Genomic DNA, 12,631 nt, shown 5'->3' with positions numbered 1-12,631 from the left:
ATATTGGAATTGGGAAGATATTTCCGAGGTTTGGGGATAACGCGCTGCCCTCAGTGCGAGGCCTGGGCGGGTCACGTGACCACATGATCCTGAGCGGACGATGCCGCCACAAATCGCTGCCGCGCCGGAGGACGAGGAGCTAGGGGCCGGTGACGTCATCAGAGCTGCGACCGGAGCGTCTGACAGGTGCGACCTACTAGTGCCCCTCACCCTGCAGCAGCGCGCTCTGTGCCTGCCATACATATAGCATTACACACAGGAGGCTGCTAGTACACTGGGGAGCACGCTTTATTGTGTGTTATTTAGGCTGACCATGTTATCCCTTTATCCTGGGACACTCATGAATTACACAGGTTCTGGGGCTGGCTGACTACAAGCCTGCATTTCACCTGATTTTAAGCAGCCACAGAACCTGTGCAATTCATCAGTGTCTCAGGTTAAAGGGATAATATGGTCAGCCTATCCATTGGTTCTTGTTATTAGACTGTACAGTATGTCAGAGTTATGTACAGTGCTGTCTGCAGTAAGGTCATTTACCAGCCTAGTGTATTGTGCAATAAATAAATATTATCCGGGTATATACATGCTACAGTGACTCTCATGTAACTGCATTAGGGACAGGGGTATATAATGGCTCTCTGTCTCTCCCATCATATAATGGCTCCCTGTCACTCTCTCCGCTCACATAATGACCCCCTGTCACTCTCTCCCCTCACATGCTTGCCCCCTGTCACTCTCCCCTCACATGCTGGCCCCCTGTCACTCTCTCCGCTCACATAATGACCCCCTGTCACTCTGTCCCCTCACATGCTGGCCCCCTGTCACTCTCCCCTCACATGCTGGCCCCCTGTCACTCACTCCGCTCACATAATGGCCCCCTGTCACTCTCTCCGCTCACATAATGGCCCCCTGTCACTTTCTCCGCTCACATGATGGCCCTCTGTCACTCTCTCCCCTCACATGCTTGCCCCCTGTCACTCTCCCCTCACATGCTGGCCCCCTGTCACTCTCTCCGCTCACATAATGACCCCCTGTCACTCTGTCCCCTCACATGCTGGCCCCCTGTCACTCTCCCCTCACATGCTGGCCCCCTGTCACTCACTCCGCTCACATAATGGCCCCCTGTCACTCTCTCCGCTCACATAATGGCCCCCTGTCACTTTCTCCGCTCACATGATGGCCCTCTGTCACTCTCTCCCCTCACATGCTGGCCCTCTGTCACTCTCTCCCCTCACATGATGACCCCCTGTCACTCTCCCCTCACATGCTGGCCCCCTGTCACTCTCTCCGCTCACATGATGGCTCCCTGTCACTCTCTCCCATCATATAATGGCTCCCTGTCACTCTCTCCCATCATATAATGGCTCCCTGTCACTCTCCCCTCACATGATGGCCCCCTGTCACTCTCTCTGCTCACATAATGGCCCCTTGTCACTCTCTCCCCTCACATGATGGCTCCTGGCACTCTCTCCGCTCACATGATGCCCCCCTGTCACTCTCCGCTCACATAATGGCCCCCTGTCACTCACTCCGCTCACATAATGGCCCCCTGTCACTCTCTCCGCTCACATAATGGCCCCCTGTCACTTTCTCCGCTCACATGATGGCCCTCTTGTCACTCTCTCCCCTCACATGCTGGCCCTCTGTCACTCTCTCCCCTCACATGATGACCCCCTGTCACTCTCCCCTCACATGCTGGCCCCCTGTCACTCTCTCCGCTCACATGATGGCTCCCTGTCACTCTCTCCCATCATATAATGGCTCCCTGTCACTCTCCCCTCACATGATGGCCCCCTGTCACTCTCTCTGCTCACATAATGGCCCCCTGTCACTCTCCCCTCACATGATGGCCCCCTGTCACTCTCTCTGCTCACATAATGGCCCCCTGTCACTCTCCCCTCACATAATGACCCCCTGTCACTCTCTCTGCTCACATAATGACCCCCTGTCACTCTCTCCCCTCACGTGCTGGCCCCCTGTCACTCTCCCCTCACATGCTGGCCCCCTGTCACTCACTCCGCTCACATAATGGCCCTCTGTCACTCTCTCCGCTCACATAATGGCCCCCTGTCACTTTCTCCGCTCACATGATGGCCCTCTGTCACTCTCTCCCCTCACATGCTGGCCCTCTGTCACTCTCTCCCCTCACATGATGACCCCCTGTCACTCTCCCCTCACATGCTGGCCCCCTGTCACTCTCTCCGCTCACATGATGGCTCCCTGTCACTCTCTCCCATCATATAATGGCTCCCTGTCACTCTCTCCCATCATATAATGGCTCCCTGTCACTCTCCCCTCACATGATGGCCCCCTGTCACTCTCTCTGCTCACATAATGGCCCCCTGTCACTCTCTCCCCTCACATGATGGCTCCTGGCACTCTCTCCGCTCACATGATGCCCCCCTGTCACTCTCCGCTCACATAATGGCCCCCTGTCACTCTCCGCTCACATAATGGCCCCCTGTCACTCTCTTCCCTCACATAATGGCTCCTGTCACTCTCTCCCCTCACACGATGGCTCCTGTCACTCTCTCCCCTCACACGATGGCTCCTGTCACTCTCTCCCCTCACACGATGGCTCCTGTCACTCTCTCCGCTCACACGATGGCTCCTGTCACTCTCTCCGCTCACACGATGGCTCCTGTCTCACTCTCTCCCCTCACACGATGGCTCCTGTCTCACTCTCTCCCCTCACACGATGGCTCCTGTCTCACTCTCTCCCCTCACACGATGGCTCCTGTCTCACTCTCTCCCCTCACACGATGGCTCCTGTCACTCTCTCCCCTCACACGATGGCTCCTGTCACTCTCTCCCCTCACACGATGGCTCCTGTCACTCTCTCCGCTCACACGATGGCTCCTGTCACTCTCTCCGCTCACACGATGGCTCCTGTCACTCTCTCCGCTCACACGATGGCTCCTGTCACTCTCTCCGCTCACATGATGGCCCCCTGTCACTCTCTCTCCGCTCACACCATGGTTCCCTGTCACTCTCTCCGCTCACACGATGGTTCCCTGTCACTCTCTCCGATCACACGATGGTTCCCTGTCACTCTCTCCGCTCACACGATGGCTCCTGTCTCACTCTCTCCCCTCACACGATGGCTCCTGTCTCACTCTCTCCCCTCACACGATGGCTCCTGTCTCACTCTCTCCCCTCACACGATGGCTCCTGTCTCACTCTCTCCCCTCACACGATGGCCCCCTGGCACTCTCTCCCCCTCTCCTCACGTGATGGCTCCTGTCACTCTCATATTGCTATATATCTTTATTGTTGCACTGTTTAACTTATTTTGTAGATTTAAACTTTTTACTTTTGGGCCTCAGTGACAAATAGTGCCGCTCTGTGGAGGGATTGTGATATAGACATGTCACTTACAATAACATGAAACTGACGTTTTAGATAGCCCGGAATAAAGTCCAGTGATCTTTGATCACTAACCACAAATACTCATCTGAAGACTTGCAGTGTGTGACGTTCCTCCCAGGTTATATCCCCACTCTCAGAAATTAAGATGACTTGTCTGGACAAAACCCTCACCCCGACCCATTGTCAGCTGTTTATACTGTTCCAAAGTAGCTTTAAGGACAATAATGTTGTGTCTAAGTTAGATTTTATAGTTACAGAACTTAATTGCTTCCGTGTCATCTTCTTCACAGAGGACTGGGATCCAGCGAGCACCATGCTTCGTCCGTCGTGTCACCCCCATCTTTTCAGGCTTCTGGATTCCCGCCGTGCTCTGAGCTCCGCAGCCTCCTCACTTTATGACGCAGTTATATCTGGCGGGGGGATGGTCGGGACTGCAATGGCCTGTGCTCTCGGTGAGCGGAGTGCATTCATGACGTTTATAGTAGATTAAACGGGCGAGTGATCCTTATGGGTAACCCAGTGGGAGATGTCTTGTGTCCTTCACGTACAGTATGGGACAATTCTGCATGTGGTGTCCTTACTGGGGAAAATGAGTGAGCCAACCAGAAGGTCCAGCTGAGTGTGGTATGGAGGGTTGACCACACCTAGATCGACAGGTATTCTAGGTCGACATGTTCTAGGTCTTTGTAAGGCATATGAATATCCTTACAAAGAATTAACAAAGAATTAAGGTTCAAAAAGGGTTGCGATTACCTAAAGAATAAAAAAAAGGGGCAGACTAGATGGGCCAAGTGGTTCTTATATGCCGTCAAATTCTCTGTTTCTATGACAAGGCATGTAGGTCGACATGTTCTAGGTCGACAGGTCAAAAGGTCAACATGAGGTTTTTTTGGGGGTGTTTTCTAAGTACAGTGACTGGGAACCCCAATTAGTGCACCGTGTCCCCTCGTATTGGCTCGCTTCGGTTATTATTCCCAATTGTAGTCACGTGGATTGTTAAGTATGAAAAAGTTTAAAAAAAATAAAAAAATTTGTGAAAAACTCATGTCGACCTAGAGTCTGGATACCGTTCAGCTAATGTCTCCTTTTCTATCTCCTGAGCCTGCGGTCTTCGCCCTTTTCCTGCCTGCGCTATGTTCCTCCCCACAGTAAATGTATTATAATGTCACCACAATTTGTTAGCAGGTATATATTGCCCCCTTAACGATCCTTTATACCACAATGACCATACCCAAGCAGAATCAGATTTTAGTAAGTTCATATTTATTTAGTTTCACATTAATATTTTGTTTGCTTTAAACCAGGACGTTCCTATCGGAGAAGAAAGTGTGGTATTTAGCAGTTGCCCATAGCAACCAATGATATTCTTGCTGTCATTTCTCTTTTGCATACTAGAAACGTTTAACATCTGGTTGCTGTAGGCAACCAATCCACTTTTCTGTTGTAGAAGCTTTAGTGAATCTGCCCCTTAGATTCCCCGATGTCTGCATTTGTTGATCCTAGCCACCTACTGTTATATTGTATTTGCTTGGATGTGTTACTGCACAGTGGGGGTCATTTCGACCCGATCGCTCGCTGCAGTTTGTCGTAGCGCAGCTGTCGGGTCGGAACTGCGCATGCGACAGCACCGCAGTGCGCCAGCACCGCAGTGCGCCAGCGCATGGCAGCTTTCGTTGCCTAGCGATCGCCTCTGAGACAGAGGCGGTCGCTGGATGGGAGGGGGCTGAACGGCGGCGTTAAGCCGCCGTTTAGGGGGAGCTGTCCGGCCAACGCAGGCGTGGCCGGACGGTAGGCGGGGCGGGTCACGGTGGCTGCGTGACATCTCAATTGTCGCTGCCGCTGGCCGCAGCGGCTGCGTAACTCCCGGCCAGCCGCAGGGACTGCGCTGGCCGGGAGTTACTCCTCAAATACAAAGGCATCGCCGCTGTGCGATGCTTTTGTATTTGTGCGGGGTGGGGGGGCGGAACTGACATGCGGGGCGGACTAGCCCTATGCTGGGCGTCCCCCCGCATGTCAGGAAACATGATCGTATCTGTGCTAAATTTAGCACAGCTACGATCAACTCGGAATGACCCCCTGTGGGCGAAGACTCCTGTCCCTTAATCTGCCTAACTTGTCCAGGGTTCCAATGTATAGGTCGACGGTCAATAAGTCAACACCATGTGATGGCCGCAGATGATGAAGCATGCAAAATGACACCCAAAAACTGTCGACCATTTTTGCGTCGACAATCATGTCAACCTTTTGACCCTGTTTATCTAATGCATGTTGACCATATGAGATCAACCTAATGACTTATTAAGTTACTGCAGATCTTTTATACGACACTCACTCGTCCAAGTGTTACCGTACCAAATGCAGAAGATTCCCGCTGGGAACAAGGGACTTGGAACGGTTTCCTTATGACCGGGCCCTTAGGCAGCCACTGAGAGTAGGGGCCCCTGTGGAGTGCAGTGGCTGCTCCTCATTTTTATGCAGAAACTGCAAATAGGCGATATAAGAGTATAGTAACCGTAAACTCAGTTGGATGCAGAACCGTTAATGGTCTGTATTGTTGCACTACATTCTGTTTGGAAAGTTTGTTATACTGTATATTATTCTTGATTATGTCTGTTATTATTTATAAAGAACCACATATAACGTAGCGCTGTACCTTGAGGGGATCATAATACAATTAAAGCTCAGACGGCGACATAAAACAAGGTAGAAGGTGGCCTTGCTGACATCAGATTACAAACTAAAGCCGCCATAGGGCGTGTGATCAGAGCAGATGGCCCGGCGAGGGGAGGAGCAATGACCCAGGTATTGTAGCGAGATCCCTGTTCACAGACGTTGGTTGCGCGACGGTCAGGAGGATCAGACAGGTCTGATATCCAAACCAAACAATCCAGACTGTTTTTCAGCTGCTTTCAGGCTGTGAATGATTATCGCTGAGTGTGTGGCCAGAGGTAGAGGCTTGGGGAACATGTTGTACATGAGGCAGCGGAATAACAACTGCTGCTGGAGGTAGGCACGGGATGCAGTCAATATACCAACAATCAAAATATCGATGGTCAAAATACTGACAACAATTGACCGACGGTCAAAAAACCAACATTTAAAATACCGACAAGGTCAAAATATCGATATTTAAAATGTAGACAGGCCAAAACGTCGACACAAGTGTTTCATGTTTTTTTTTCCCATTAAAACCGACTTGTTCATACTTTACCATCCCAGTGGACCTGGAGGAGGCATATAATAGTGTTCCGAGCCATGCGAGCGGACGCTGTACACTTAATCAGTGTTTATGTCGACATACACAAAAAACAATGAAAAACTCGTGTCCACGTTTTGACCTGTCAACATTTTAAATGTCGGTATTTTGTCTGTATTTTAAATGTCGAGATTTTGATTGTAGGTATTTCATACTAAACCCGTAGGCACAGTGTGTGTGTCGGCTATAAGGCAGCAGCGTCATCAGCCGCCAGTAATACAGCAGCCATTCACGTCTGGCATTTCCATCATTAATACAAAGTTAATAGTAAACCGAACTGTAACTAAACAAACCGTTTTGGACCCCGTTTTCTATACCAGTATAAGGTGACGCGTATGCAATTGTTGAATATGGTCATGTCTGTTGAGAAATGAAGGAAGCTGAGATTGCGCACAGCCACGACCAAGGCTGATGATGGAACAAGAGTGTGTTCTACTTTCCGTCTAACTGCTCCGTCCTCCTTGCTAATACAGGATTGTTCAGCGGCCTTTCTCCGCAGGGACTTTCTGCCCGGTTGGAAAGTAATGCTGAACGCGTGCACAAGCCCTTATACTGTAACATGTTTATTCTCTCTCCTCTCCATGATATAAGGCTCTCATCCCCACCTACGCCACAAGAAAATCCTGTTACTGGAGGCTGGGCAAAAGAAAGGCTGTGACCACTTACCTGAGCAGTTCAGCAACCGCGTCAGTTCTATCACCCCGGGATCTGCCACGCTGCTGGCCAGTGAGTATTTGGGGTGAAGTCACGTCCTGCTCCTCTGCTTTTCCCGGTAGCCCTAACGCCGCCTCTGCCTCTGCCACCAACAGGCTTCGGTGCTTGGGATCATATCTGCTCAATGAGGCTGAAACCATACAAGAGAATGCAGGTGCGGGGACGGGTCTGTGTGCATAGAAGAGGCCAGCTCTTCATGCTGATTGTGTTACACGGTATGGAGGTAAGATGACAGTCACCATAGTGGTTTTGCTGCTCCCTTGTAGGTGTGGGACGCCTGCTCTGATGCCCTGATCACGTTTGATAAAGAAGGAATGGAGGAGATGGGGTACATAATAGAGAATGACGTCATCACAGCCGCACTTACCCGACAGCTGGATTCGTTGTCAGGTGAGTTATGTGCAGCTGCACATCTCGGCCTCTCCTTCTTTCTGTTTATCAGGTGAATGGATGAGAGATGTTATTGATGTCTTTGTATAGTTGCCAGTAGAGAGCGCTCTCTTTCTTCTTTCTTTCTTTTTCTCTCTCTCTCTCATTCATGGCGTCACATCTGATATTTTCTCCTTCATCCACTAGGGGACACTGGAGCGCAGTTACAATGGGAAAATAGTAGGCAGTAACTGGGAGCTGGCACTTTAAAACTCTAACACTGTGGCTAGCTCCTTCCCTACTATGTCCCCCCTCCAAGCCAGTCTTTGTTTTGTGCCCAAGGGAGCTGGTCACTCTTGGGTTTTTTCTCTTAAAATTTATTTTTTATTCTTTCTTCTTCTTTCACAGACTGGCAGCTCTGCCTCTGCCAGTCTGCACCGCGGGAGCTGCCGGCGGTGTCCCATCGCAGCTGCGTGTGGCTCAGGATGGTCCCCGGTTGAAGGAGACACTGAGCCCTCCGGAGCTGGCCGGACACCGCTGCGTGCGGCGCGTGTCGGGGCCGCTCCGTCAGCGGAAGATTCCGGCAGCATGGCAGCGGTAAGTATGGTGGCCGGACACCGCTGCGTGCGGCGCGTGTCGGGCCACTCCATCAACAACAGCTGTCCTGCGGAATAAATTGACTGCACAGATATAGGTAAACTACGGTACATAGGCTTCTATAGCAAAACCACTTATCAATGTCCTGTGTTTCCAATAAAATTGCAGATGAAGAGCACTGCGTATAACCTGCTGTAAATCTGCATTGGCGGCATTTTCTCTTATACCCCTTTTTTGTTACTGCAATAACCCGGGTTACGGGTTGGTGTAAATGGTCTCTAAAATATAACTCTGGTCCAGGTACCCGGGAATCCGACCCTGGTAGCTACCAGGATCGCACCCGGGGTGGACCCGGATAGCCTGCAGGCCCCACTACTTACATTACTGGCAAAGGGTGGCTCCATGCCAGTGTTACAGCCCCCATATGTTTTATGTCATACAGGTCACTGGGAATAATTCTTAGCACTGCCCTCTCCAAATCCCACATTTCTGCTCCTTCCACCATCATAATATTTCCAGGATCAGACCCTTTCTCACCCTGGATGCAGCTGACTGGAAGGGGGGAATCTGCAAAGTTGGGTATTTGCACGGAGGAGGGTGTTGTACAGGGGGCTATTACGCAGGGGAGTGCAAGGGGGAGATCTGCACAAAGGGGGGTGGGTATTTGTACAGAGGGGGTTATTTGTTGTCATTATTAATGCTATTTTTAAATGTGAGCGTTATTATTGGTGTCATTTGACATCGGTAGATCACCGGTAAGTAAGTGAACAAAAAGTGGATCCCAGGTCCCAAAAGTTCGTCCACTCCTGCCTTACAGAGTGCAACTCAAACTCGCTCATCTATAAAGCCCTCACCCATTCCTCACCCCCACCTGCAACTCTGACCTCATCTCATTCCAAACTCCTGCCTGCCTACCTACTTCGCTCCACTAATGACTGACGCCTGCTGTGCTGCTTCCTACCACTGGAACTCTCTCCCTATCCAGCTTCCACCTCTCTGCAAAGCTTCAATCAGGCTCTCAAAATCCACTACTTTTATCAAAGCCTTCCAGCTCCAATGCTAACCCACTGCTCCTCACTCACTGGCTCACCCCTCTGTGTCGCCCATAACTGCCCCGCCCCTATATAGTGTCAGCTGTCATCAGCAGGCCCCTCCTCCCTTGTGTACTCTCGCTCTCCTTACCTATGCCATCACCCCCCCAGCTCACACCCTAACTCACTGACTCACCCCTCTGTCCCCCATAACTGCCCCTCCCCTATATAGTGTCAGCTGTCATCAGCAGGCCCCTCCTCCCTTGTGTACTCTTGCTCTCTTTACCTATGCCATCACCCCCCAGCTCACACCCTAACCCACTGCTCCTCACTCACTTACTCACCCATCTGTGTCACCCATAACTGCCCCTCCCCTATATAGTGTCAGCTGTCATCAACAGGCCCCTCCTCCCTTGTGTACTCTCGCTCTCCTTACCTATGCCACCGCCCCCCAGCTCACACCCTAACCCACTGCTCCTCACTCACTGACTCACCCCTCTGTCCCCCATAACTGCCCCTCCCCTATATAGTGTCAGCTGTCATCAGCAGGCCCTCCTCCCTTGCGTACTCTCGCTTTCCTTACCTATGCCATCACCCCCTCCTCCGGTATTCTTTATTATGCTTCAAGTAGCTCTGAACCTGACTGTTGGACCCCTCACTGTACATATTGTTTTTGCCCTGTTATGTCTGTATTGTACCTGTGTGCTTCTCTTATGGCGCTGTGGACCCCCTGTGGCGTCCCGCAGCAGGGACCAGGGTTGTTAGCAGTGCTTTCGGGCCTGTAGGCCTTTTACTTTTAGCCTTCTTCTTCCTTATCACTTCTTATGACAACATTAGTAAATAGTATGTACTACGACGCTGAAGTTTATCCTCTGATCTATTCATGTGATTTCAGAGCGCGTTGAGGTTCTCTATCGGAGTCGCGCTGTGGGTTACACCTGGCCAGCACCTTATCGCAATGCAGAGGGCAGTCCGTGGGTCCAAATCGAGCTGGCGGATGGACAGCGGCTACATACGAGACTACTGGTGATGACCTTGTGTATTGTCCATAACCTTCCCCTTTCGCTTCATTCTTGATCAGTGACTTAGGGGGACATTTACTAAGCAGTGATAAGAGCGGAGAAGTGAGCCAGTGGAGAAGTTGGCCATGGCAACCAATCAGCAGTGAAGTAACATCTATAATTTGCATACTATAAGATTATACAGTGCTGATTGGTTGATGGGGCAATTTCTCCACTGGCTCACTTCTCCGCTCTTATCACTGCTTATACCCCTTTTCTCTATCGTCCTAGTGGATGCTGGGGTTCCTGAAAGGACCATGGGGAATAGCGGCTCCGCAGGAGACAGGGCACAAAAGTAAAGCTTTCCGATCAGGTGGTGTGCACTGGCTCCTCCCCCTATGACCCTCCTCCAAGCCAGTTAGATTTTTGTGCCCGGCCGAGAAGGGTGCAATCTAGGTGGCTCTCCTAAAGAGCTGCTTAGAAAAGTTTAGCTTAGGTTTTTTATTTTACAGTGAGTCCTGCTGGCAACAGGATCACTGCAACGAGGGACTTAGGGGAGAAGAAGTGAACTCACCTGCGTGCAGGATGGATTGGCTTCTTGGCTACTGGACATCAGCTCCAGAGGGACGATCACAGGTACAGCCTGGATGGTCACCGGAGCCTTGCCGCCGGCCCCCTTGCAGATGCTGAAGTAAGAAGAGGTCCAGAATCGGCGGCAGAAGACTCCTCAGTCTTCTAAAGGTAGCGCACAGCACTGCAGCTGTGCGCCATTTTCCTCTCAGCACACTTCACACGGCAGTCACTGAGGGTGCAGGGCGCTGGGAGGGGGGCGCCCTGGGAGGCAAATGAATACCTATTTTGGCTAAAAATACCTCACATATAGCCTCCGGAGGCTATATGGAGATATTTAACCCCTGCCAGAATCCGTTAAGAGCGGGAGACGAGGCCGCCGAAAAAGGGGCGGGGCCTATCTCCTCAGCACACAGCGCCATTTTCCCTCACAGAAAGGCTGGAGGGAAGGCTCCCAGGCTCTCCCCTGCACTGCACTACAGAAACAGGGTTAAAACAGAGAGGGGGGGCACTAATTTGGCGTTAGAAATATATAAAAAAGATGCTATAAGGGAAAACACTTATATAAGGTTGTCCCTATATAATTATAGCGTTTTGGTGTGTGCTGGTAAACTCTCCCTCTGTCTCTCCAAAGGGCTAGTGGGTCCTGTCCTCTATCAGAGCATTCCCTGTGTGTGTGCTGTGTGTCGGTACGTGTGTGTCGACATGTATGAGGACGATGTTGGTGAGGAGGCGGAGCAATTGCCTGTAATGGTGATGTCACTCTCTAGGGAGTCGACACCGGAATGGATGGCTTATTTAGGGAATTACGTGATAATGTCAACACGCTGCAAGGTCGGTTGACGACATGAGACGGCCGACAAACAATTAGTACCGGTCCAGACGTCTCAAAAACACCGTCAGGGGTTTTAAAACGCCCGTTTACTTTAGTCGGTCGACACAGACACAGACAGGGACACTGAATCCAGTGTCGACGGTGAATAAACAAACGTATTCCTTATTAGGGCCACACGTTAAAGGCAAATGAAGGAGGTGTTTCATATTTCTGATACTACAAGTACCACAAAAGAGGGTATTATGTGGGATGTGAAAAAACTACCGTAGTTTTTCCTGAATCAGATAAATTAAATAAAGTGTGTGATGATGCGTGGGTTCCCCCCGATAGAAAATTATGGGCGGTATACCCTTTCCCGCCAGAAGTTAGGGCGCGTTGGGAAACACCCCTTAGGGTGGATAAGGCGCTCACACGCTTATCAAATCAAGTGGCGGTACCGTCTATAGATAGGGCCGTCCTCAAGGACCAGCTGACAGGAGGCTGGAAAATATCATAAAAAGTGTATACACACATACTGGTGTTATACTGCGACCAGCGATCGCCTCAGCCTGGATGTGCAGAGCTGGGGTGGCTTGGTCGGATTCCCTGACTAAAAATATTGATACCCTTGACAGGGACAGTATTTTATTGACTATAGAGCATTTAAAGGATGCATTTCTATATATGCGAGATGCACAGAGGGATATTTGCACTCTGGCATCAAGAGTAAATGCGATGTCCATATCTGCCAGAAGATGTTATGGACACGACAGTGGTCAGGTGATGCAGATTCCAAACGGCACAAAGGTGTATTGCCGTATAAAGGAAGAGGAGTTATTTGGGGTCGGTCCATCGGACCTGGTGGCCACGGCAACTGCTGGAAAATCCGCCGTTTTTACCCTAAGTCACA

The 12,631-nt window shown here is 50.7% G+C and overlaps 1 protein-coding gene across 1 annotated transcript in view; it reads left to right on the top strand.

The window, feature by feature from the left end:
• The first annotated feature begins 81 nt into the window (after positions 1-81).
• COQ6 (coenzyme Q6, monooxygenase) overlaps positions 82-12,631 on the top strand; it is a 40,239-nt gene continuing 27,689 nt past the window's right edge. Inside the window, exons 1-6 of the mRNA XM_063948336.1 lie at positions 82-186; positions 3,660-3,821; positions 7,217-7,351; positions 7,435-7,493; positions 7,606-7,729; positions 10,232-10,362. Of these exons, the coding sequence (XP_063804406.1) occupies positions 3,683-3,821; positions 7,217-7,351; positions 7,435-7,493; positions 7,606-7,729; positions 10,232-10,362 (588 nt within the window). The 5' untranslated portion in view covers positions 82-186; positions 3,660-3,682. The remainder of the gene's footprint in view (positions 187-3,659; positions 3,822-7,216; positions 7,352-7,434; positions 7,494-7,605; positions 7,730-10,231; positions 10,363-12,631) is intronic.

The sequence above is a fragment of the Pseudophryne corroboree genome, chromosome 12 (genome assembly GCF_028390025.1).
Source record: "Pseudophryne corroboree isolate aPseCor3 chromosome 12, aPseCor3.hap2, whole genome shotgun sequence".
Taxonomy (NCBI): Eukaryota; Metazoa; Chordata; class Amphibia; order Anura; family Myobatrachidae; genus Pseudophryne; species Pseudophryne corroboree.
The sequence above is the reverse complement of the archived record's forward strand: the minus strand, read 5'-3'. Positions and strand labels throughout refer to the sequence as shown.